We start from the raw sequence: 27,288 nt of genomic DNA, 5'->3' as shown, positions 1-27,288 counted from the left end.
AACGTGTTGGAACAAGGGAAATTGTGAAGCTGTTTAAGGCCTTACCTGTCTATATATATTTCACAGGCATTTCTTCTCAGGTTTTGTCATCTTCCTAGAGTTATACTGAAGAAAAAAAAAGCACAGCCCCACTCTACTCTTAGTTGGCCCTAACTCTCTGGGATTTCTGTGTTCCCCAACCCTGAAGCTTAGCTTGGTGAGGGTAGAGGGCTACAGAACCCTTTCTTTTTTTTTTTTTTACATCTTTATTGGAGTATAATTGCTTTACAATGGTGTGTTAGTTTCTGCTTTATAACAAAGTGAATCAGTTATACATATACATATGTTCCCATATCTCTTCCCTCTTGCATCTCCCTCCCTCCCACCCTCCCTATCCCACCCCTCTAGGTGGTCACAAAGCACCCAGCTGATCTCCCTGTGCTATACGGCTCCTTCCCACTGGCTATCTATTTTACGTTTGGTAGTGTATATATGTCCATGCCACTCTCTGGCTTTGTCACAGCTTACCCTTCCCCCTCCCCATATCCTCAAGTCCATCTCCAGTAGGTCTGTGTCTTTATTCCTGTCTTACCCCTAGGTTCTTCATGACATTTTTTTCCCTTAGATTCCGTATATATGTGTTAGCATATGGTATTTGTGAACCCTTTCTTAAGTACCTGCCAGAATCTAATAAGCTCTCTCAGCTTCCCCTTTTAAAGGCTTCTTCCTTACAAACTGGTAAATATTTCTTAGGTCTAGAGGATGGAAGCTTTGTTCTGACTTATATATTCTGAAAATCTATTACTTGTTTATATCTTGAATCTTTCCCCTAATCCCAACACTGGGCTTTTGAAACTCATAGACATTTTCCTTGCTTTTGGTTGAATCATTTCTTATTTAAGATGATGAATGCAGCACGATCTAGTTGGCCAAATTAGGGCAAAGTGTGTGTGTGTGTGTGTGTGTGTGTGTGTGTGTGCGCCTGTATGTGTATGAGAGAGAGAGAGAGAGAGAGAGAGAGAGAGGAGGGAGAGGGGAGAGAGAGGGAAGGGAGGAGGTGGGGGTGGGGAGTTTAGATAGATAGATAGATAGATACCAGGAAAACCAGGGAGTTTAGATAGATAGATAGATAGATAGATAGATAGATAGATAGATACCAGGAAAACCAAAAAGGTAGGCTTATACTGTTACAGTATTATGTCAGTATATTAGAACACTCTGCTACGAAAGTCCCTTCTCTATGCCACCTGTAGCAACTTGCTCCTGACAACTGTAAAGTACATCTATACCAATTTATTTTCTTTTTTGTAGTTTTATTTATTTGCTTTTCAGTACTTGCCTATTGGAAGAATGACTGGAGGGTATTTTGGAAGTACTGGTGGTAGTGGTAACGGGAAGATTGGAGGTGTTGGCAATAGAATGCAGTTCTTTGGTGCAAATAATTTCTGTGGAATAGAGAAGGTTTGTTGCTAAATGTGTTTGTTAGTGAATATGAGACAGTGAATAGATGGAGTGAGAAGGATGAACCATCTTTCTGTTGAAATGCTGATGTGTTCTGTCTCTATTTCTTTAAATTTTCCAGCCCTTTAATATTCAAATAAAAGTGGTTTGGCTCCTGTTCCATGTGCTGTGATAAGTCTAGAGCTCTCTCCAGTATTTTTGAGGCATTTAGGATACTTGTATTCTTCTAAAGTCAGTTCATTTGGCTCTTCATTGACATTTGAGTCTATCGTAGCTGCCGTTCTCTTGTTTTGCAGCTTGTTACTGAGAATATAGGACCAATACCCTCCCTTTAGTCTAATGTGGTTTCTGTGTTGCTTGGCCTTACCTGGGGGAATGATGATGGGACAGCTGCATTTCTTTTTCTGCCTCGTGCCTTAATTCTCTACAGCACCACCTATCAACTCTAAGTTTTACTGACTTTACTCAAGGCTTGAATATATAGTTAGAGGGAATCATTGCTCAGGTTAAAAAAAAACCAAAAAAGAAAACCCTAAAAAATATTATAGAGGATTTACAGGAGATTTGTTCTTGGGGCTACACCTATTCTTAACTTGTTCCTCTGGTCTTGAGATTTATCTTCTTTCCTGCCTCTTCAGAGATAGAGCAGAAACAAGAGTGAGCTTTGCCTTTCACATGTACTTCAAGAATCTTAAATATACAAAGGAAAAATACTTCATAGACTAGTGGTTAAATCCCTACTTATTGTAAAGTCTAAAACTGTAAATATATTTTACAAAGTTTGAATAAATTAATGAATAGTAGTAATTCTATAAAAGGAAATTAGAGATAATTGAACAGCACCTAGCTTTTGAGGTTGATGTCATGAAGTATGACCATACCTTACTATGAAGCTGCTTTTGATACTACTTTAAAAGACTCAAAAGATATACCAGTGCCCTTTACTAACACAGATTTTTAAATATTTTAATGTTTACCGGAGACATTTGAGTATTATCTTATTGGAATTGTAATTGTTTTAAAATTTACTTTTGAAAATTTTATATTTATAATAGATGAATATGAGCGGGAAGAAACTAGGCAAGTTTATGTGGACCTAAATAGTAACATTGAGGTAAGTGGTATTGAAAATTTGAATATTTTAAACAGAGGCATTTCTAAGCAAATTATAGTGATAGCTACAAAGATATGAACAATTGTTCTTGCTAAAGGGATTATTATTTATCTTTTGATATATGATTATATCCAATAAAATTCCCAGGGTTCTATATATACCATGAGTATTAATGTTCTGTTTTTTAATATTTTTTGAATTTACATGTTAGTGACACCATTTAACTTAATTTATTAGATATTAACTCTGTGTCAGAGACTAACACATTGTGACACTTAACCATTAATTTGAAAAACATGCCAGTATTATCAATCTGTCTGTTGCCTGTTTACCTTTTTTACCCCATCCTCTATCATTTTCCACTTTGCTTCTCTTCTATAGTTGTTCCTTTTTTGTTTCTCAAACTTGCTAAGCTCTTTCTGATCTTGCTTCTTTGAATTTGTTCCTTCTATCTAGAACTTCTGTATCCAAGATCTTATGCAAACTCATAAGCTTCATTCTGCTTTTTTTATTATCCCCTTTACTACTTTACCTAAAATGTCTTTCTGTTCAATTATCCTCTATCTCCTCACCTTGTCTAACTTTTCTGAAGAGCACTTAAAACTACATGATATTTATTTGATATACACGTGTGTGTGTGTGTATTTGTGTGTGTATATATTCTTTCTTACACTGAAATATAAGTTAGTTCCAATAGGGTAAGGACTTTGTCTTATATCCTAAGTGCTTAAAACAGTGCCTGGCATATAATTGACACTTAGTAACTATTTATTAAATGAATAAATGAATTCATCCAATTTTACAAATCAGGATTTGTTGAATGTGAATGAACTCATGCTGCCAGGTAATAGAAGTATAATTTGAACTCTTATGGGGAGAGACCTCACAGAGGTTACACTTTAGTGAAGACAGAAATACATAAGCAAAAATCAATAGAAAATTACAGATTTTGATATGGGCTATTAAGTAAATGACTAGAGTACCAACAATTGTTTTTTTGCTGTTCAGTGATATATAACCTGTCTTCAGTGCCTTCAGATACCTGGGAAGCTACCTTAATAGGCACTCTTAATATTTTAATAAATTATTTAATTGTTAAAAGTTATAGAATTTTCATTATTCAAAGTTGTATAGTTTTAAGTATAATGATCAGGTGATACAAATTTATTATTTTCATTGTTTGAGGAAAGCTATTTAAAAAGTCTAAGTATGATTCTTAAAAGTTAAATGTATTTCAGAAAATGATAATAGCTTTTGAGGAACTTCGTGTGCAAGCTGAGAATTCCAGACTGGAAATCCATTTTAAGGGTAGGAATCCTTATTTTTTATATTACTCTTTTGCCGTTTATTAGATTCTGCTAATGTTTTCATACCTTCAGCTTGATGCCTAAACTATTGAAAATTTCTGTATTGTATATGGTTTTATAAGCCCCTCAAAATCTTGTGGAATGTGGCAGGAAATTGGTATATGTTAAAAATACCCTTTTGGCTTCAAAAGCTACATTTTCCCTGAAATCAAATTGTAGTTTGTATAATGGTGTGATTTGGTGATTTGAAGTGTGATTTGGTCTTATTTTTACATTTCTTGGTCAAGTTGCATGTTAAAATAATAATATACATACACATTTAAAATCTGTTATTTCAGACTAGTGTGTTATAAAGAAAAAACTTTTATATATCTGCTATTATAAGAATGATAGAATTTTTAAAAGTTATTGTAACTTTGATATTATTTAAATTATTTTACTAAACAGAAAGTTAGCAGCAAGAAAATAGCAGTTTTAACTTGTTAGAAACCTTTGGGGTTTAATATCTAGATAAATAAGGAAGTGAAATAAAATATCAGAAACTTAAAATTTTGTTTGTTATACAATTATGTGAAGATATTAAAGTGTATTTGTTTTATTTTTAAAGTAAAGGAAGATTATGAAAAAATCCAACATCTTGATGAACAATACAAGAAGGAAGTAAATAACAAGGAAAAGCAGGTGCTTTTTAAAAATCAACTTTCTGTATTCTTTATACTTGCTAATTCATGAGATACTTAAAATTTCAAGAGAAATTTGTACTTGCTGCCTGCTTGATAAATTTCTGAGAGAATTTTAATATTATACATATTTAAATATATTTTCCATTTGCCTTAATTTCCATTGACTCAAATTTATACATACTAAATGCTAGTCCTTTTTTAAAATCAGTGAATCTTCTACAATATTTATATTAGTGGGTTTTAGGACATTGCTGTAAAAATATATTATTTTGTGAGAAGTTTTGTTCAGACAGAAACCTCATAAAATATAAAGATGATGATGATGATTGACCACTCGACCCACATTTTGCAGTTTATTTTGAAATACACTATTTATGACACCAATGAAGGGGAACTAAAACATTCTTTTGCTTCTTTCTATTAATGACACATAGTGCAAGACTTGAAAATGATGAGTCAGTGTTCTTTTGCAGTCACAAGAATGTTGATTTCAGATGATTATTATGCCAACTTTAACAGTTTCAAGTCTTCTGAATCCAGAATGGAAAATGAAATATAGAAAGGAATCCTCATCTCTCTACTTCCCCCTATTTTTCCTGAGTTTTTATCTGACTTGCCACAGATACCTTGTAATTATAGATAATAAGGATATCTACTTGAACAATAATGGCAAATGTTAATTGAAAGTACAGAGAAGATTCTTAGAGTTTCTTTAAGTTCTGGTTAAATGATAGAATTCTGATTTATGTGTTATACTTTGATCTTTTGAAAGAGTTAACAATTTTTTCTGTATTTTAACTGTATTTTTTAAACCAGATTTCTGAAAGAAGAAGGTCTTCTTAAAATTTAAAATTGTGCTTATTATTACAGAACACAAAAATAGAATAAAGTGCTAAGAAGCTTGTTGGAATCCTGGGTACATGAGCAGAGCTTACAGATTTGGGGGGTTCCCTGTAAAATTATGCTGTGGCCAGCTAGTGTTTTTGTTGGGGACTCCTAAATGTCATTATTTGTAAGGCTTTTTTTTTTCTGGAGTTCTCCAAATTCCTGCCTGGGAATGTAAACTTTGCTGATGGCATTTTGGGGCTGGGTTGGCAGGGTAGGAAGGACAAGCTGAGTCTCATTATTCCATATGCTGACTCTCAATTATATCCTTTGTCTCCACCCCTTCCTGTGCCTGGAATACCCAGGTTTAGAGATTCTTTTTTTCAGTTTGATCATACCAGTGTCTCTTATAAAGATGGAGTAGGTTAGTTCTCTGACTACATTGGCTTTCAGGGAGTAGAGTCCAGGGAAGGAGGGTTAAGAGGGCCTAGGGAGGTCTTACTACTCTTTGCAGACTTCTAGTCTCCTTATACTTAGTCTCCTGTTTCATACCTACCTTTCACAGTGTCTGTTGCTTCTAATTCTTGAAACATTCTGTTTCTTTGGGATTGAATTATCTTCTCATTTGTAATCTTCCCTGTGTAGACTCTTAGTTTTTTTTTTTTTTTAATTTATTTTTATTTATTTATTTATTTGGCTGCGTTGGGTCTTCGTTGCTGCGCACGGGCTTTCTCTAGTTGCGGTTAGCGGGGGCAACTCTTTGTTGCAGTGCACAGGCTTCTCATTGCGGTGGCTTCTCTTGTTTTGGAGCATGGGCTCTAGGTGCGCGGGCTTCAGTAGTTGTGGCACATGGGCTCAGTAGTTGTGGCTCATAGGCTCTAGAGCGCAGGCTCTGTAGCTGTGGCACACGGGCTTAGTTGCTTCGTGACATGTGGGATCTTCCCGGACCACGGCTCGAACCTTTGTCCTCTGCATTGGCAGGCAGATTCTTAACCACTGCGCCACCAGAGAAGCCCCTAGACTCTTAGTTTTGACCTTGCTTTTCTATACTAAATCCTTTTCTGTTCCTTCTAACTGCTTTCCTTTTTGACATGTTGTGGTTTGGATTATAGAAGTCTCGTGGTTTCATGGAAGATGAAGTCCACCTTTGTTGTTTTCCTGCTTATATTTTGGGTGATTTGAAGATGAAAATAGGGCATAGAGGTCTTTCTGCCATGTTGAATCTGCAAGTCTTCAATCTATCTTTATGAGTTTATCTTTCACCTTTTCTTTACATGCACTCTGTATTCTAGCCATCTGAATATTTTCAGTTCTCTGAATAGAAGCATGATCTCTTGATCCTTTGTGTTCTCATACAAGTCTAGAATGTTCATTTCCCCTGCAGCCTGATTAATTTGTACTTGTCTATCAAGACTCAGTTCAGTTCTCTGAGAAGGATTAATTTTTGATTACCTCCCCCAGGACTGATTTAGGTGTTCCTTTCTTGATTCCTATAACATTTTTGTCCTATTACTAATAATATTCAAGTATAGTTGTTTGTTTCCTGGTCTAGGCTGTGAGTTTCTTGAAGGTGAGTTCCATCATCTCTGTATATTCAGTGCGTATTAGGGTTTCTGGAACAGATTAGGTGCTCAATAATATTTATGGAATAAATGAATGAGTAGATTTCAATATATAATCTTCTAAGTGATATCTTAAAATGCATACTGTAATATTGGGTATATTGCATTAGATTGTTCATTCCTTCATCCAATAAATGTTTATCGTACAGGCACATAACTAAATGCCAGGCACAGACAGCTGAAAAGCATATAAGCAAGTACATAAAAAATCACAGATAATGATAAATGCTAAGGTGTCATATCTAATTTTTCATATCTATAATGTATTATTTAAATATTTCATTTTAGGTATCACTGCTATTGATCCAAAGTACTGAGAAAGAAAATAAAATGAAAGAGTTAACATTTCTGCTGGAGGAGTCCAGAGATAAAGTTAATCAATTAGAGGAAAAGACAAGTAAGAATTTATATAAGAAAATATAAGAATGTCTTATGTATTCCTCTTGTTATGTTTTAAATTTAGCTTTCATTACAATTTTTTTGTAATGCTTTCTAATGCTGTAATTCTCCACCTAGGTTGGAACAGTTGGAGGAGGGAATAATAGTCACTTAAGAAGATTTTTCAAAGTATATGTGCTCCTCTTATCCCTTTTCATACTGTCACCTTCTTCAGAGTTTCAATAAGGTGCTCCATGAAAACAAGGATCTTTGTCTTTTTTTGTTCATTGATGCATTCCAAGTGCCTGGCATATATTAGGCACTCAAACATCTTATAAATAAATGAATACTCTGGGAGCACTATGGAGGGAATTATTAATTATTCTTGGAGCAAGACATTTAGAAAAAATTGTTAGTTAAACTAAACCTTAGATGATTAAAAGTTCACTAGACAATGAATTGGAGGAGGGAGTGTAGGCAGAAGAAATGGCTTGTGCAAGTCATGGAAGTGTGAAAATTAGGGTATATTTGAAACACTGATTGGTGTGTCTGTATCTTAAAGAACTCAGGTAAATGAGACTGGAAAAAAAATGTTTGGATCAGATTATGAAGGATCTTTAGTGTCATGTAATGTTTAGACTATATTATTATTGAGTATTTTTCAAACTTGTTCAACTAGTAAGGCACTTGAAAGGCATACACTTTGTGAAATACTATGTCCCTTTCAGAACATCATAGAGGTCTTGTGACATTTTTCACCTTTCTCTTAAAAATGTGGCAAATAATTATCTAGTTCCTGCTAACCTATGCCTGCTCCTTTCATCTTACGGTCACTACTATATCCTATACTCCAGATATACTGAAATTGTTTAACTTCCTTACCTTTTATGTTCTTCCTATCTCACCATCATGCTTTTGGCTACTTACTCTGTCCAAAATGAACCTCCTACCTCCTCTCCAAATCTACTGGCTAAATTCTAGTGAACTCCTTATTGTTAAGAGTGGCTTAAGCATTACTTGTGTGTCTCCTGTGACCATGAGTGTCTTGAGGGCAGGCACTCTGTCTCACTAAATATCTTTGTCACTCTAGTGCCCAGCATATTGCTATGTATATATAATAGGAGTTTAATACGTGTTAGGATGAATGAATGTTTAATCTTATATAAACTGGAAACAACTTATTGGTAATAAATAACTAATACAATGTGATTCTGCAGACTCATAACCACTGAAATCTATTCATTTAAGTTACTTTTCATTGTTTCCCATATGTATGTATCTTCCATTTGTTTTTCTCTTTGTTTCAACTTAGAGATCTTCTATTGACCTGTTACCTAACCCTGCCTTCTGCTGTGTCTAATTTGGTTTTAAACTCATTTACTGAATTCTTAACTTTAATCATATTTTTTCCTTCTAAATTTCCACTCAATTATTTTTCTTAAGATTCCAATTCTCCGGTTAATTCTCCTCTTTTAAAAATGACATTTCATCCTTTTTGAATATATTAATCATTGATATTTTATAGCTATTTTCTTTTTATTTCAATATCTGGCTTACCTGTTGGTCTGTTTCTTTTTAAAAAATGTGATAAAATACATATAACATAAAACTTACCATCTTAATCATTTTTAAGTGTACAGCTCAGTGGTGTAGATACATTCACACTGTTATGTAGTCATCACTAGTATTTATCTCCAGAACTCTTGCAACTCTTTTCATGTTGCAAAACTGAAACTCTGTACCCATTAACCAGTAACTCCCCTTCCTTCCTCCCCTCAGCCCATTCTACTTTCTATTCCTTTACAGTCTTACTTTTTAGTGATTTGTCCTTATCTTTTGGTGTGCCCAGTAATTTTTTGATTGAATTCCATACATTGTTATAAGAAAAGTTAGAGGCTCTGGAGATATTGTCTTCTGTTTGCTAGAGAGAAATTGGGAGTGTGGTGGGCTAATTACTATAATGCAATTAGAGGCTGAGCTGAATGAAGGGAAATAGTCAAGTTTATGAGGTTTTTTGAGTCTTCAGTTTTGTTTCTTCAGCTCTTTGAGACCCAATAAAACTATGCTCTTTTTTTTATCCCCTGGCAGTGGCCCTCTGCTGGGACCAAGGCAGCATTTAGACCTCTTGCTCATACCCAGAATCAGCAGATGTCAGCTGCACTTTGTCAGTTCAGTTATCAGGAGTTCTTTCTTAGGAATCTTACCCTCTTTTGTCCTTTCTGTTTTGGTTTGTTTCGTGTTTTCTAGTTATTTTCAGCATGAGAGTTGTTCTGTTACAGACTACTTCATTCTGCCTGGAACTATCCATTTAAATGAATTATGATCAGCTAATTTTTAATATTTTCTTGCTATTACCTAATTTTTGTCTCTTGCCAATACTTGTTGCCTGCTAAAGAGTATCAGTGATCAGAGATTTAAGAAATAAATTTAAGGGGAGAAAATTTTGATTATTTTCTTTCTGTGTATTAAGAGTACTATACTTTGAATAGGATGCTGTTTGGAGAGGGTTTGGGTTTTTTCATGAGGCCACATATCAGTCATCCTTGGTTAAAACCCATTACCTTTTTTCATTCTCTTATCAACGTTGGCTTTTCTCCCTGTCTTAACCTCCTATTGTTCCTCTACTTTCCAAATTTTGTCTTTGAAACCCTTGCTCTTCTTATGTAGCATATAAAAATTTTTTTCCCTCAAAACCTATTAATGAAAGTTTTCTTTACCTTCTGGCTTTAACAAATTTGAAGTCTCTACTTCCTCTGCTATCCTTTTGAATGGAAGCGGCACATTGTCCTACATTCCATGTATAATGCAGTTGGAAGGCAGTTGGAAACTTTCTTTTGGATGTATATTACCACTTTCAAACAATTACTCATTCTTTCATCTGTTCAACTTTTATTAACCTTCTTTCTATTCTGTGTCAGGCACAAAGCTAATTATGGGGAATGCAATTATTTATTATTGCATCCCTGCTTTCTGGAAGAGAATTACTGTCAGAGTTTTATAATGGATATTGACTTATCAAATGTGCTTTTTTTTGGCATATATTGAGATTGTCATATGTTTTTTTCCTTTAATTTATTAGTGATTATTTTCTAATGTTAAACCTAATTTTCTAATATTAACTTTTTATCCCTGGTTATGAATCTACTTTTATTATTATTTTTATGTTATTTTATTCAATTTTACATATTGTTTGATTAATGTTATTTTTAGGACTTTTTTGGCATTTTTGCTGGAAAATATTTTTGCTGATTGGACGATTTACATTTTTCTAACTTTCAGATCATTTATGCATTCTTCTATATCACTTAGTCACTTGTTAATTCCCTGTAGTCTGTTTTTCATTTAATTATTGTATTATTTAGTTCTTACTGTTTCTTTTTTATATATTCTTGTTTCTTGTTAAAATTCTCACTGTGTTCATCTGTTCTTTTCTCTAATTCAGGTAGCATTCTTATTACTAATGGTTTAAACTCTTTATTTGGTAAATTATTTATTAGTTTCATCAGTTGTTTTTAGGGTTTTTCTCTTGTTCTGTTGATTGAAAGAAATTCATCTGTCTTCTCATTTTGCTTAACTTTCTCTGTTTTGATGAAATTAGGTGAAAAAGTTACCCATTGGGGTCCTGAAGGGGTATTCTTGTATGGGAGAGTCTGAGTGTGCCCATTGGTTGTGGTGGGAGAGTGGGATCTGATGTGAGTCGTGTTTTTTCCCAGCATGTGCTGGCAGCTATCACCTTGGTAAGACGTTGGGCTGGAGATGGAGGGACTAGAGCCAGAGCCAGTTGTGAGCTGGGGTTTCTTTTCTAAGTGGCCAACACCACCCTACTGGGGGCAGGGTCAGGTCTCAAGTTGCTCAAGGAGAAAGCCTAAGGGTTTGGTCTGATCTGTCTTTGTTCCTTCTAAGTGTGTGCTCTTCCCTCCCAGCACTGGCACCCTTACCCCATGCAGAGCAGTGCTGGAGCAAGAGGGGCCAGTGCAGGTGCTCGGCGTGGGTCTGGGTATGGTCTGTGGCATCCCTGGTCACAGTCAGAGTCTGGACTGCTTATGTGCTGCATCTGTAAGCACCATTAATAGCTGTCCCTGCCCCATTCAGATGGGACTAAAATGCCTTTGCAACCCTCACCCTTGTTTGGAGTTGGACTGCAGAGTAGGCAGGGCTGGTGTGGGTGCTCTGTGTGGGTCTGGGTGCAGGCTGTGGTGGTGTCAGCTGTAGTCAGAGCCTGGGACTGCTTCTGATGTACTGTTGCTTTAAGTGCTGATAATGGATGCCCCTCCCTATTCAGATGCTGTTTTGTGTTTGGGCTGGCATAGTCCCTCACAATTGAGCACTCTGGTCAGCCACAGCAGCCCTTTACCTAGTGTGGAGTTGCGGGCAAAGCAAGCAAAGCCTGAGCAGGCACTTGGCTCAGGCTGGGTAGCACACTGTGGAAGTTGTGGGAAATGGGACAGAGTACAGTGCAGTTTCAGTTTGCTTTCTCTGCCTTGTTTCAGGAGTAAGCAAGTGTTGCAGTTCTTCACAAGTTGAGTTTAGGTTTCTTACAGCCCCCTTGTTAGTCTCACTGGTTTTCTAACCAGCTTAGGGGACTTGTCTTCCCACTTTTGGACCTGAGAGCTGAGGTGCCCAATACGTGGTTTGAACTGCTCTCTCCCCAAGGAGGATTCCCCTCCTCTTCCATGTCTCTTCACAGGGGCACAGGTCCCGATCTGATTGCTTCTCTTTCCTTTCTACTGGATTCCATGTGGATCTTTCTTACAGCCTTGGATGTACAAGAGTTTTTCTGACATTCTTCAGTTAGTTTTCAGTGAGAATTGTTCCACGTATAAATGTATTTTTGATGTGTTCCTCGTGGGGAGGTGAGTTTCGTGTCCTCCTACTCTGCCATTTTGATTTTGATCCCTCCTCTTTAATTCTCAGATCTTTTGTTTGGATCATATTCTTTCCACCTTGAAGAGTAATACTTAGAATATGCTTTAGTGAGCATATTCTTGTGATGATTTTGTCTGAACGTTTGTTTATCCATTCTCATCTGGAAAGGATTTTTTTGTTTGATATGTATTTCTAGTTGGCACACTATATGTTAAAACTATATGTTTTAGAACACTGAAGGTAGCATCTTGCTTTCTTTTGGCTTCCTTTGGGTCATTTTTCAACCTAACTGTTGAACCTTTGAATATAAGTTATCTTTTCCCTCTATTGTGGCTTTTTAGATTTTCTTTGCCTTTGATATTTTAGCATTTTCAGTATGATATGTTAAGATATATGCTTAATCTTATTTTACAGCTTCTTGAATCTGTAAATTAATGTCCTTTATTATTGCTTTCCTTCAAACATTATATTTGCTCTATTCTCTGTTTCCTCTCATTCTGGAACTTTGAATAAAAATCATGTTAATTTTCTGTATCTTCTGTGACTCTTAATTTCTTTTCCATCTTTTCACAGTTTTGCTTTTCTGTGCCTTATTCTTGACGATTTCTTTTCACCTATCTTGTCATTCACTAATTCTCTCTTCATTTGTTTCTCACCCACTATGAACTCTTCCAATTTTATTTTCAGTTATTAAGAGGTTTAAGATGTTATTCTTACTTATTTTTCAAATCTGCTATTCTACTTTATATAATTTTCTGTTTCTTATTATTTTCAAGGTTTTTATTCTTTAAATATACTAAGAATAGCTATTTTATAGTTTCTTTCTGATAATTCTTTATCTTAAATGTTTGTGGGCCTCATAATGTCTTTTGTTTCTGATATATTTTAGTCCAGATTTTGTTTTATTTATTTAGCCTTGTTTTATTGGGTGCCTTGTTGTCTTTGACTACATGTTTATTATTTTTCTTGAAAAAATTTGTAAGTATTGTAAGCCTTGCTTAGTATGTAAGTAATTTAACTTCCTCTTTGGAGGATTCCTATTTACTTTTACCATGTGCATGGTGGCTCTACCCACCTTAAGTCCGTTTCATGGCTTGGGATTAACTGGACCACTCAGGTGATGTGAACCTGTGCTGTAGATTTGCTTGAGAGTTTGTTTACTTTTGTTCCCTCCACATATAATGATTGTTCTATCTTATTGTACAAAGGTTTAATTCATGGGCTTCTTACCTTATATAGTCTTTGGATTTTCATATTTCTTTTTCTCATTTCATCATAATTTCAAATCAAAAGTCCAGCTTTGCCAGGATCTGCAAATTCCCCTGAGGCAAAAGCAGCTTTTGTACTTATCTTACTTCTCTAAGTTTCTATTTTCCCTTCACTTTGTGCCTGGTAATTTCTTATTATTTTGTTGGGAGTTTAGTGATTTTAATGTTCTTAATATTTGATCCTGAATTTTTATTCCTTTTTAGAGGAATGTTTGTTTGAATGACATACCTCACTATTACCCCAGTGAAATTGTCAGTTTCAATTTTATATGTCATTTCTAGATAGTTTTAGGACATCTTCCTTATTTCTTTTCTTTTCTTTTCTTTTATTTATTTATTTATTTATTTTTGCGGTTTGCGGGCCTCTCACTGTTGTGGCCTCTCCCGTTGTGGAGCACAGGCTCCGGACGTGCAGGCTCAGTGGCTATGGCTCACAGGCCCAGCCGCTCCATGGCGTGTGGGATCTTCCCGGACTGGGGCACGAACCCGTGTCCCCTGCATCGGCAGGCGGACTCTCAACCACTGCGCCACCAGGGAAGTCCCCTTATTTGTTTTAGTATTTTTGTTTTTTTAAAATTTTTGTCTGCACCACACGGCATGTGGGATCTTAGTTCCCCGACCAGGGATCAAACCCGTGCCCCCTGCATTGGAAGCATGGAGTCTTAACCACTGGACTGACAGGGAAGTTCCTTCTTTTAGTTTTTAAAAATGATATAATACTTATTTTTTAAATTCTACAGCCAGTAATTCTAACATCTGAAATCTTACAGTCAGGTCAAAGTCTGTCTGTTGTTCATTCTACTGACTTTGCTCGTAGTGCTTTGTTTACTCTTGTGAATTTTGATTGTGAGGTCATGTAATTTCAGCTGTGGAAATTCTTTAAGGCCTGAACTGGAAGTATATTTTTACAGAGGAAATTTATATTTGCAGCTTCTGGAATCCTGGGGGAACTTAGGGGAACTTCAAACTAAGTTTTGGCTTGGAGCTTTTTAGGATATTCAAGCAGCATATATTCTGTTCCCACACATGCCTAAGTACTAGTTTGTGATTATGATTTCTCAGAGGAGACACTTATTGACAGACCATTATAAATAGTATGATAATAGACAATCTTTAGTTATCATTGCCCCCTTTCCAGATCTACTTTTCCTATTTTTTCTGAGAGTTAGAGCACTAGCCCCTTCATTTCTACACAGATTTTGAGATTGGAATTTAAAAAAAATATAAACCTGGAACATTATTCTGTTGTTTAACATCCTTCATTGTTTTTCATGACTTAGGAAGCGTACACCTCTGAGCAAGTTATATGAATCCTGTTATGATTTTGTCATTATTTTTCCAATCATATCTGCTATGATTTCTCCCTCATACTTTAAGTTTCATGCTATTGAAATATATTTCCTTTAGATTTCAGAATGTGTCATCCTGTCTCTTCCATTTTTGCCTTTGTATATGCTCTTTCACATCTCTTGTGATTTTCTCCCAACTCCCATTACTCTTGTTAATTGTTACTGGCTTTCAAATGTTTCAACCCAGCTGTCATTTTCTGGGACTTTCCCTCTCTATGTCTGTCTCCCCTTACCTCTAACCGTTACTGGTCCTATTAAGCTTTGGTGTCCCCTCTATGTATTGATATATTCCCAGAATTTCTAGTGACTACCCATCAGCACTTATCTTTAATTATTTGTCTGCCTGCCCAGTTGTACTGTAAATACCTTGAATTTTAAGGTCCAGTTTCTGTATACACTATACCATCATTACCATCATCATAATAGTATTTAACATTTGTTGACTATATGCTAGAAAACACTGTGGTTAGATGTTTTAAGTTGCATTATCGTGTATAATCCTAACAGGAACTCTTCAAGATATGAATAACTATCATTTTACATGTGGGAAAAGTAGAGAGAGATTGGTTAAGTATCATGCCCAAGTGTAGGTAGCTAGTAAAAGGAAATAGAATAATTTGAACCCAGAGACGGGCATGAACTGTTTTCCCTTAGTGTTTTTTATGAGGTTGAAAAGTGACTGCATATGTGTAAAGCATATAAACTAGCACCTGGCACTTAGGATTTAGTAAATATTTAGCTATCAAGTGGAGTCAGTAGCTTTTTTTCATAATATTTAAATAAGTAAATGCAATTATTTAGAAAAATATAAAAATCAAGATCGGGAATAATGAAAATCATGAATAATTTCACCATTAGGAGACAAATTACTTTTGAGATTTTTATGTGTATTCTTTCCTTTCACATGTACTATTTATATAAATACTGTTTTTAAGTTGCCCTTTTTATTCTATGATTTTTATGAATATTCAAATTAGTAATAAATAAATAAACATCTATATCATCATTTACAGTGGCTGGCTACATGATATACCATTGTATCACCATAATTTAATGTCTCCTTTTGGATATTTAGGTTGTTTCTAATGCTTAGCTAGTACTAAAAAATGTAGCACAAAATGTGCCTATATATTCACCTTTGAGTCCTTGGGCAATAACAATCTTGAAAGGTCAGTAAAAGGTGATGATATCAGTGCATCTGTATATGCATAATTCTCTCTCATTTTGGAGTACGTAATAGAGGAAAAAGTAATTGTTACAAATAATTTGTTTTCTTGGTATGTATTTTTTATTAAGTATTACCTATCTACAACTTTCTTTTTTAGAATTACAGAATGAAAGCTTAAAAGAATCAAATGAGAAGAAGGATCATTTGACATCAGAACTAGAAGATATTAAAATGTCTTTGCAAAGAAGTGTGGTATGATTTAAAAACTGATTAGTGTGTGATAATTCTCACACCATCAGTCAGTCAACAAATATTTACTGAATGCTAATACTATGTACAAGGACCTGAAGCTTCAAACAGAGAAGATACAATCTCTGTCTGCAAATGCTTATAGTTTAGAGACATTTGATAAAAACACATCAAAAGTATAACAAATACAAGACTATGCTAGGTACCAACATGATTCAGGCAAAAATTCTACAATATTTCTAAGAATTGAAAGAACATTATGGACTGGATTGGTTAGGAAGACTCCATGGAGGGATTGGGAGTATAGGTGGGCTTTGGAGGAATGGTGAATTGAAATAAGAGTAGTGGGTGCGGCACTCCAGATTGGCCAGGGTGGAGTAGAGGAGGGGTGAAGGGATAAGGAGAGAGGGAGGTAGAGGCAGTGAATTACAGAAAGCAGATGAATTCAGCCTTTTTTCTTAAGGCCCTTGGTTCATAGGGTTTTTTTTTGTACTTTATTTCATTTAGAGTACTCAAAAGGCTTTAGAGGAAGATTTACAAATAGCAACAAAAAAAATATATCAGCTCACTAGAGAAAAAGAAGCGCAAATGGAAGAATTTAATGAAGCTAAAGCTGCCCATTCATTTGTGGTTACTGAACTTAAAACTACTACCTGCAACTTGAAAGAATTATTGACAACAGAACAGCAAAGGTAAAAATACTTCTTATTTAGCTGAATAAAAGCAATTTACTTCTAATATTCTGTGCCATTTTCTATTCATTGACAACTGGCTTGTAATTCCTATAACAACTATAACCAAGTCTCTTTTTTATATATAAAGTGGGAACACATTTTAAGAGTTTGTATTGGGTAGGCAGGTATCCCAGGAAAAGATAGCAGGTATTCTCTAGGATAGTTCCCATGCATGCTTTTCACAGAGTTAAGCAATATAGACAAGCTCATAAGGGCTGATGCAGTGATATCACATATTTAATTAACTGTGGGTTATTAAATAGAAATAACTTCCTAGGTTGTTGGTTTGTTTTTACTGGGGTCTGTAACCTTCTTTGTGATTTATAAATTTAGCAACTAGCCTGCTACAGAGTAGGTACTCAAACATTTTTAATAAATCAATGAATTAATGAATATGGTTAGGTATATATAAAATATTCATCTGCATTTCATCTAAATAGTTTTTCTAAAACTTGAGTTAAAAACTTCATCTGTTTTCCAGTACTTTGTATTAAGGAAATGTTTATATGAAGTTGTGTTATGAGGCCTAGGTAATTATTTTTGTCCCGTTAGTATAAGGGTTAATTAAGTCTGGAAGATGAAAGAGAGGAATAAGCTTCTCTCTGAAGTCATGACCTGGGCCTAGTAGAGTTTCTTCTCTACTGCTTGTGTATAGTGAAGGAAGGAAAACTAGATATTCTAGCTCAGCTAATCTTGTATATTCTTGATTGACCTATCCAGGTGATTTTCAAATTTTAAGTGACTTTGGATGTCATCTGTTCCAATTACCTCAGTTTTATAGATGAGGAAATGGAAAGCCAGTGGAGTTAAGTGAATTGGGTAATTCTCATATATTGTTCCTAAGGCAGAATTCAGTATAATAGTAGTTATGTACTCAATCTCTTTCAAAGTTCTAGGATGCATTAATTTGATTATCATTAATAGCTAAGAGCTAAATCATGACAATAAGTTTGAGGTTTTATGTAGATGTAATTAATACACAACTATGTATGTATAATAGTAATATCTTGTTTTGAAATGTTACACTATCTGACACAAAGTAGGTTGTCAAGAAATGTGTAATAATTGAATGAGTGAATCTCTGATAAGATATACTGTTGCTAAATTGCACCAGTTTTAGTTACTAGATGAATTCTGACTAAAAGAATATTTTACATTATGAACTAATATATTTTACAAGGTTGGAAAGAAGTGAAGATCAATTGAAAGTACTTACCATCGAGCTTCAGCAGAAATCAAGTGATCTGGGTAAGTTTTAGAGAATAACATATGTACATGATAATATTAACCAATTATAAAACCATCAACATTATTTCAGAATAAAATATAGTTTCTCCTCCATCATTTACCAATAGTGATTATTTGGTAACTATTAATTTGATTTTTCAAAGATAGAAAACTTAAATCTTAAGAAAGATTTTTCAGTTTCATTATGCAGTTCATACATACCTAGAATTGTAAGGAGCCTAACAGATGTTTTGTAGTCTTTTTTATTTTTCTTACTATATATATATATATATATATATATATATATATATATATATATATAACTTTTTTTATACACCAGGTTCTGATTAGTCATCAACTTTATCCACATCAGTGTATACATGTCAATCCCAATCCGCCAGTTCATCCCGCCACCACCCCCACCCCCCGCTGCTTTCCCCCCTTGGTGTGCATACATTTGTTCTCTATATCTGTGTCTCAATTTCTGCCCTGCAAACCGGTTCATCTGTACCATTTTTCTAGGTTCCACATATATGCGTTAATATACGATATTTCTTTTCTCTTTCTGACTTCACTTTGTATGACAGGCTCTAGATCCATCCACGTCTCAACAAATGACCCAATTTCGTTCCTTTTTATGCCTGAGTAATATTCCATTGTATATATGTACCACATCTTCTTTATCCATTCGTCTGTCAATGGGCATTTAGGTTGCTTCCGTGTTCTGGCTATTGTAAATAGTGCTGCACTGAACATTGGGGTGCGTGTGTCTTTTTGAATTATGGTTTTCTCTGGGTATATGGCCAGTAGTGGGATTGCTGGGTCAGATGGTAATTCTATTCTTAGTTTTTTAAGGAACCTCCATACTGTTCTCCATAGTGGCTGCATCAATTTACATTCCCACCAACAGTGCAAGAAGGTTCCCTTTTCTCCACACCCTCTCCAGCAATTGCTGTTTTTAGGTTTTCTGATGATGCCCGTTCTAACTGGTGTGAGGTGATACCTCACTGTAGTTTTGATTTGCATTTCTCTAATAATTAGTGATGTTGAGCAACTTTTCATGTGCTCCTTGGCCATCTGTATGTCTTCTTTGGAGAAATGTCTATTTAGGTCTTCTTCCCATTTTTTGATTGGGTCTTTTTTTTTTAATATTGAGCTGCATGAGATGTTTATATATTTTGGAGATTAATCCTTTGTCTGCTGATTTGTTTGCAAATATTTTCTCCCACTCTGAGGGTAGTCTTTTCATCTTGTTCATGGTTTCCTTTGCTGTGCAAAAGCTTTTAAGTTTCATTAGGTCCAATTTGTTTATTTTATTTTTTTATTAGTATTTTTACATCTTTATTGGAATATAATTGCTTTACAATGGTGTGTGAGTTTCTGCTTTATAACAAAGTGAACCAGTTATACATATACATATGTTCCCATATCTCTTGCCTCTTGCGTCTCCCTCCCTCCCACCCTCCCTATCCCACCCCTCCAGGCAGTCACAAAGCACGGAGCCGATCTCCCTGTGCCATGCAGCTGCTTCCCACTAGCTATCTATTTTACGTTTGGTAGTGTATATATGTCCATGCCTCTCTCTCGCCCTGTCACAGCTCACCCTTCCCCCTCCCCATATCCTCAAGTCCATTCTCCAGTAGGTCTGTGTCTTTATTCCTGTCTTACCCCTAGGTTCTTCATGACATTTTTTTCCCTTAAATTCCATATATATGTGTTAGCATATGGTATATGTCTTTCTCTTTCTGACTTACTTCACTCTGTATGACAGACTCTAGGTCCATCCGCCTCATTACAAATAACTCAATTTCGTTTCTTTTTATGGCTGAGTAATATTCCATTGTATATATGTGCCACATCTTCTTTATCCATTCATCCGATGATGGACAATTAGGTTGTTTCCATCTCTGGGCTATTGTAAATAGAGCTGCAATGAACATTTTGGTACATGACTCTTTTTGAATTATGGTTTTCTCAGGGTATATGCCCAGTAGTAGGATTGCTGGGTCATATGGTAGTTCTGTTTGTAGTTTTTTAAGGAACCTCCATACTGTTCTCCATAGTGGCTGTACCAATTCACATTCCCACCAGCAGTGCAAGAGTGTTTCCTTTTCTCGACACCCCCTCCAGCATTTATTGTTTCGAGATTTTTTGATGATGGCCGTTCTGACTGGTGTGAGATGGTATCTCATTTCAGTTTTGATGTGCATTTCTCTAATGATTAATGAAGTTGAGCATTCTTTCACGTGTTTGTTGGCAGTCTGTATATCTTCTTTGGAGAAATGTCTATTTAGCTCTGCACATTTTTGGATTGGGTTGTTTGTTTTTTTGTTATTGAGCTGCATGAGCTGCTTATAAATTTTGGAGATTAATCCTTTGTCAGGTGCTTCATTTGAAATATTTTCTCTCATTCTGAGGGTTGTCTTTTGGTCTTGTTTATGGTTTCCTTTGCTGCGCAAAAGCTTTGAAGTTTCATTAAGTCCCATTTGTTTATTTTTGTTTTTATTTCCATTTCTCTAGGAGGTGGGTCAAAAAGGATCTTGCTGTGATTTATGTCATAGAGTGTTCTGCCTATGTTTTCCTCTAAGAGTTTGATAGTTTCTGGCGTCACATTTATGTCTTTAATCCATTTTGAGCTTATTTTTGTGTATGGTGTTAGGGAGTGATCTAATCTCATACTTTTACATGTATCTGTCCAGTTTTCCCAGGACCACTTATCGAAGAGGCTGTCCTCTCTCCACTGTACATTCCTGCCTCCTTTATCAAAGATAAGATGACCATATTTGTGTGGGTTTATCTCTAGGCTTTCTATCCTGTTCCATTGATCTCTCTTTCTGTTTTTGTGCCAGTACCATACTGTCTTGATTACTGTAGCTTTGTAGTATAGTCTGAAGTCAGGGAGCCGGATTCCTCCAGCTCCGTTTTTCGTTCTGAAGATTGCTTTGGCTATTCGGGGTCTTTTGTGTTTCCATACAAATTGTGAAATTTTTTGTTCTAGTTCTTTGAAAAATACCAGTGGTAGTTTGATAGGGATTGCATTGAATCTATAGATTGCTTTGGGTAGTAGAGTCATTTTCACAATGTTGATTCTTCTAATCGAAGACCACGGTATATCTCTCCATATATTTGTATCATCTTTAATTTCTTTCATCAGTGTCTTATAATTTTCTGCATACAGGTCTTTTGTCTCCTTAGGTAGGTTTATTCGTAGATATTTTATTCTTTTTGTTGCAGTGGTAAATGGGAGTGTTTTCTTGATTTCACTTTCAGATTTTTCATCATTAGTGTATAGGAATGCCAGAGATTTCTGTGCAGTAATTTTGTATCCTGCTACTTTACCAAATTCATTGATTAGCTCTAGTAGTTTTCTGGTTGCATCTTTAGGATTCTCTATGTATAGTATCATGTCATCTGCAAACAGTGACAGCTTTACTTCTTCTTTTCCGATTTGGATACCTTTTATTTCCTTTTCTTCTCTGATTGCTGTGGCTAAAACTTCCAAAACTATGTTGAATAAGAGTGGTGAGAGTAGGCAACCTTGTCTTGTTCCTGATCTTAGTGGAAATGCTTTCACTTTTTCACCATTGAGGATGATGTTGGCTGTGGGCTTCTCATATATGGCCTTTATTATGTTGAGGAAAGTTCCCTCTGTGACTACTTTCTGAAGAGTTTTTATCATAAATGGGTGTTGAATTTTGTCAAAGGCTTTCTCTGCATCTATTGAGATGATCATATGGTTTTTCTCCTTCAATTTGTTAATATGGTTTATCATATTGATAGATTTGCGTATATTGAAGAATCCTTGCATTCCTGGAATAAACTCCACTTGATCATGGTGTATGATCCTTTTAATGTGCTGTTGGATTCTGTTTGCTAGTATTTTGTTGAGGATTTTTGCATCTCTGTTCATCAGTGATATTGGCCTGTAGTTTTCTTTCTTTGTGACATCTTTGTCTGATTTTGGTATCAAGGTGTTGGTGGCCTCGTAGAAGGAATTTGGGAGTGTTCCTCCCTCTGCTATATTTTGGAAGAGTTTGAGAAGGATAGGTGTTAGCTCTTCTCTAAATGTTTGATAGAATTCGCCCGTGAAGCCATCTGGTCCTGGGCTTTTGTTTGTTGGAAGATTTTAAATCACAGTTTCAATTTCAGTGCTTGTGATTGGTCTGTTCATATTTTCTATTTCTTCCTGTTTCAGTCTTGGCAGATTGTGCATTTCTAAGAATTTGTCCATTTCTTCCAGGTTGTCCATTTTATTGGCATAGAGTTGCTTGTAATAATCTCTCATGATCTTTTTTATTTCTGCAGTGTCAGTCGTTACTTCTCTTTTTTCATTTCTAATTCTATTGATTTGAGTCTTCTCCCTTTTTTTCTTGATGAGTCTGGCTAATGGTTTATCTATTTTGTTTATCTTCTCAAAGAACCAGCTTTTAGTTTTATTGATCTTTGCTATTCTTTCCTTCATTTCTTTTTCATTTATTTCTGATCTGATTTTTATGATTTCTTTCCTTCTGCTAACTTTGGGGTTTTTTGTTCTTCTTTCTCTAATTGCTTTAGGTGCAAGGTTAGGTTGTATATTCGAGATGTTTCCTGTTTCTTAAGGTAGGATTGTATTGCTATAAACTTCCCTCTTAGAACTGCTTTTGCTGCATCCCATAGGTTTTGGGTCATGGTGTCTCCATTGTCATTTGTTTCTAAGTATTTTTTAATTTCCTCTTTGATTTCTTCAGTGGTCACTTCGTTATTAAGTAACGTATTGTTTAGCCTCCATGTGTTTGTATTTTTTAGAGATCTTTTCCTGTAATTGATATCTCGTCTCATGGTGTTGTGGTTGGAAAAGATACTTGATACAATTTCAATTTTCTTAAATTTACCAAGGCTTGATTTGTGACCCAAGATATGATCTATCCTGGAGAATGTTCCATGAGCACTTGAGAAAAATGTGTATTCTGTTGTTTTTGAATGGAGTTTCATATAAATATCAATTAAGTCCATCTTGTTTAATGTATCATTTAAAGCTTGTGTTTCCTTATTTATTTTCGTTTTGGATGATCTGTCCATTGGTGAAAGTGGGGTGTTAAAGTCCCCTACTATGAATGTGTTACTGTCGATTTCCCCTTTTATGGCTGTTAGTATTTGCCTTATGTATTGAGGTGCTCCTATGTTGCGTGCAGAAATATTTACAATTGTTATAACTTCTTCTTGGATCAATCCCTTGATCATTATGTAGTGTCCTTCTTTGTCTCTTGTAATAGTCTTTATTTTAAAGTCTATTTTGTCTGATATGAGAATCGCTACTCCAGCTTTCTTTTGGTTTCCATTTGCATGGAATATCTTCTTCCATCCCCTCACCTTCAGTGTGTATGTGTCTCTAGGTCTGAAGTGGGTCTCTTGTAGACAGCATATATATAGGTCTTGTTTTTGTATCCATTCAGCCAATCTGTGCCTTTTGGTGAGAGCATTTAGTCCATTTATATTTAAGGTAATTATCGATATGTATGTTCCTATTCCCATTTTCTTAATTGTTTTGGGTTCGTTATTATAGGTCTTTTCCTTCTCTTGTGTTTCTTGTCTAGAGAAGTTCCTTTAGCATTTGTTGTAAAGCTGGTTTGGTGGTGGTGAACTCTCTCAGCTTTTGCTTGTCTGTAAAGGTTTTAATTTCTCCATCAAATGTGAATGAGATCCTTGCTGGGTAGAGTAATCTTGGTTGTAGGTTTTTCTCCTTCATCACTTTCAGTATGTCTTGCCAGTCCCTTCTGGCTTGCAGAGTTTCTGCTGAGAGATCAGCTGTGAACCTTATGGGGATTCCCTTGTGTGTTATTTGTTGTTTTTGCCTTGCTACTTTTAATATGCTTTCTTTGTATTTAATTTTTGACAGTTTGATTAATATGTGTCTTGGCGTATTTCTCCTTGGATTTATCCTGTATCAGACTCTCTGTGCTTCCTGGACTTGATTAACTATTTCCTTTCCCATATTAGGGAAGTTTTCAACTATAATCTCTTCAAATATTTTCTCAGTCCCTTTCTTTTTCTCTTTTTCTTCTGGAACCCCTATAATTTGAATGTTGGTGCGTTTAATGTTGTCCCAGAGTTCTCTGAGACTGTCTTCAGCTCTTTTCATTCTTTTTTCTTTATTCTGCTCTGCAGTAGATATTTCCACTATTTTATCTTCCAGGTCACTTATCCATTCTTCTGCCTCTGTTATTCTGCTATTGATCCCATCTAGAGTCTTTTTCATTTCATTTATTGTGTTGTTCATCATTGTTTGTTTCATTTTTAGTTCTTCTACGTCCTTGTTAAATGTTTCTTGCATCTTGTCTATTCTATTTCCAAGATTTTGGATCATCTTTACTATCATTATTCTGAATTCTTTTTCAGGTAGACTGCCTATTTCCTCTTCATTTGTTAGGTCTGGTGGGTTTTTATCTTGCTCCTTCATTTGCTGTGTGTTTTTCTGTCTTCTCATTTTGCTTATCTTATTGTGTTTGGGGTCTCCTTTTTGCAGGCTGCAGGTTTGTAGTTCCCGTTGTTTTTGATGTCTGTCCGCAGTGGCTAAAGTTGGTTCAGTGGGTTGTGTAGGCTTCCTGGTGGAGGGGACTAGTGCCTGTGTTCTGGTGGATGAGCCTGATCTTGTCTTTCTGGTGGGCAGGTCCACGTCTGGTGGTGTGTTTTGGGGTGTCTGTGGCCTTATTATGATTTTAGGCAGCCTCTCTGCTAATGGGTGGGGTTGTGTTCCTGTCTTACTAGTTGTTTGGCATAGGTTTTCCAGCACTGTAGCTTGCTGGTCGTTGAGTGAACCTGGGTGTTGGTGTTGAGATGGAGATCTCTGGGAGATTTTCACCGTTTGATATTACATGGATCTGGGAGGTCTCTTGTGGACCAGTGTCCTGAAGTTGGCTCTCCCACCTAAGAGGCATAGCAGTGACTCCTGGCTGCAGCGCCAATAGCCTTTTATCCACATGGCCATTCTATAGTGGCCGGCTGGGACTTTTGGAGCTGGGTGCTTCCGTAGTCATGTTCTTTCAGTCCATTGCCTGTCCAAGTTTTTTCCTCCTACGCCATGTGAAATGTCACTGGGCCTTGTCTTACGGAATTTTCCAACTCCATCAGCAGCAGGAGTGCCACATCCCAGTGGTGACATTGAGAAGACTCATTCACTGGAGTGATGGGACCAAAACCCTGAGTAAGACTGACGAGCCACAGAACCACGTCTGCTCCTGCGCCAAGCCCAAGGCTCTCCACTTGCACCTGCGCAGTCGCTGTTCCATTTGTTTATCTTTGTTTTTATTTCCATTACTCTAGGAGGTGGATCAAAAAATATCTTGCTGTGATTTATGTCAAAGAGTGTTCTTCCTATGTTTTCCTCTAAGCGTTTTATAGTGTCCGGTCTTACATTTAGGTCTCTAATCCATTTTGAGTTTATTTTTGTTTATGGTGTCAGGGAGTGTTCTCATTTCATTCTTTTACATGTAGCTGTCCAGTTTTCCCAGCACCACTTATTGAAGAAACTGTCTTTTCTCCATTGTATATCCTTGCCTCCTTTGTCATAGATTAGTTGACGATAGGTGCATGGGTTTATCTCTGGGCTTTCTATCCTGTTCCATTGATCTATATTTCTGTTTTTGTGCCAGTACCATATTGTCTTGATTACTGTAGCTTTGAAGTCAGGGAGTCTGATTCCTCCAGCTCTGTATTTCTCCCTCAAGACTGCTTTGGCTATTCGGAGTCTTCTGTGTCTCCATACAAATTTTAAGATTTTTTTGTTGTAATTCTGTAAAAAATGCTATTGGTATTTTGATAGGGATTGCATTGAATCTGTAGATTGCTTTGGGTAGTATAGTCATTTTCACAATACTGATTCTTCCAATTCAAGAACATGGTATATCTCTCCATCTGTTGGTATCATCTGTAATTTCTTTCGTCAGTGTCTTATAGTTTTCTGCATACAGGTCTTTTGTCTCCCTAGGTAGGTTTATTCCTAGGTATTTTCTTTCTGTTGCAAAGGTAAATGGCAGTGTTTCCTTAATTTCTGTTTCAGATTTTTCATCATTAGTATATAGGAATGCAAGAGATTTCTGTGCATTAATTTTATATCCTGCAGCTTTACCAAATTCATTGATTACCTCTAGTAGTTTTCTGGTTGCATCTTTAGGATTCTCTATGTATAGTATCATGTCATCTGCAAACAGTGACAGTTTCACTTCTTCATTTCCTATTCATATTCCTTTTATTTCTTTTTTTCTCTGATTGCCATGGCTAGGACTTCCAAAACTATGTTTAATAATAGTGGTGAGAGTGGACATCCTTGTCTTGTTCCTGGTCTTAGAGGAAATGCTTTCAGTTTTTCACCATTGAGAATGGTGTTTGCTTTGCGTTTGTCATATATGGCCTTTATTATGTTGAGGTAGGGTCCCTCTATGCCCACTTTCTAGAGAGTTTTTATCATAAATGGGTGTTGAATTTTGCCAAAAGCTTTTTCTGCATCTATTGAGATGATCATATGGTTTTTATTCTTTACTTTGTTAATATGGTGTATCACATTGATTGATTTGCATATATTGAAGAATCCTTGCATCTTTGGGATAAATCCCACTTGATCATGGTGTATGATACTTTTAATGTGTTGTTGGATTCTGTTTGCTAGTATTTTGTTGAGGATTTTTGCATCTATGTTCATCAATGATATTGGTCTGTAATTTTTTTTTTTTTGTAGTATCTTTGTCTGGTTTTGGTATCAGGGTGATGGTGGCCTCATAGAATGAGTTTCAGAGTGTTCCTTCCTCTGCAATTTCTTGGAAGAGTTTGAGAAGGATAGGTGTTAGCTCTTCTCTAACTGTTTGATAGAATTCACCTCTGAAGCTATCTGGTCCTGGACTTTTGTTTGTTGGAAGATGTTTAATCACAGTTTCATTTTCATTACTTGTGATTGGTCTGTTCATATTATTTTCTATTTCTTCCTGGTTCAGTCTTGGAAGGTTATACCTTTCTAAGAATTTGTCCATTTCTTCCAGATTTTCCATTTTAGTGGCTAGAGTTACTTGTAGTAGTCTCTTAGGATGCT

At 35.7% G+C, this 27,288-nt stretch overlaps 1 protein-coding gene across 2 annotated transcripts in view; it reads left to right on the top strand.

Moving 5' to 3' along the window:
• The window catches only part of SYCP1 (synaptonemal complex protein 1), a 151,927-nt gene that overhangs the window by 19,888 nt on the left and 104,751 nt on the right, over window positions 1-27,288 (top strand). For both annotated transcript variants that reach the window (XM_060142395.1, XM_060142394.1), the window contains exons 8-14: window positions 2,496-2,554; window positions 3,793-3,862; window positions 4,469-4,542; window positions 7,280-7,388; window positions 16,178-16,272; window positions 16,777-16,961; window positions 18,184-18,251. In XM_060142395.1, coding sequence (XP_059998378.1) covers window positions 2,496-2,554; window positions 3,793-3,862; window positions 4,469-4,542; window positions 7,280-7,388; window positions 16,178-16,272; window positions 16,777-16,961; window positions 18,184-18,251 — 660 coding nt within the window. The remainder of the gene's footprint in view (window positions 1-2,495; window positions 2,555-3,792; window positions 3,863-4,468; window positions 4,543-7,279; window positions 7,389-16,177; window positions 16,273-16,776; window positions 16,962-18,183; window positions 18,252-27,288) is intronic.

This window comes from Lagenorhynchus albirostris, chromosome 2 (assembly GCF_949774975.1).
Source record: "Lagenorhynchus albirostris chromosome 2, mLagAlb1.1, whole genome shotgun sequence".
NCBI classification, from domain to species: Eukaryota; Metazoa; Chordata; class Mammalia; order Artiodactyla; family Delphinidae; genus Lagenorhynchus; species Lagenorhynchus albirostris.
This window is presented reverse-complemented; position numbering and strand designations above follow the sequence as displayed.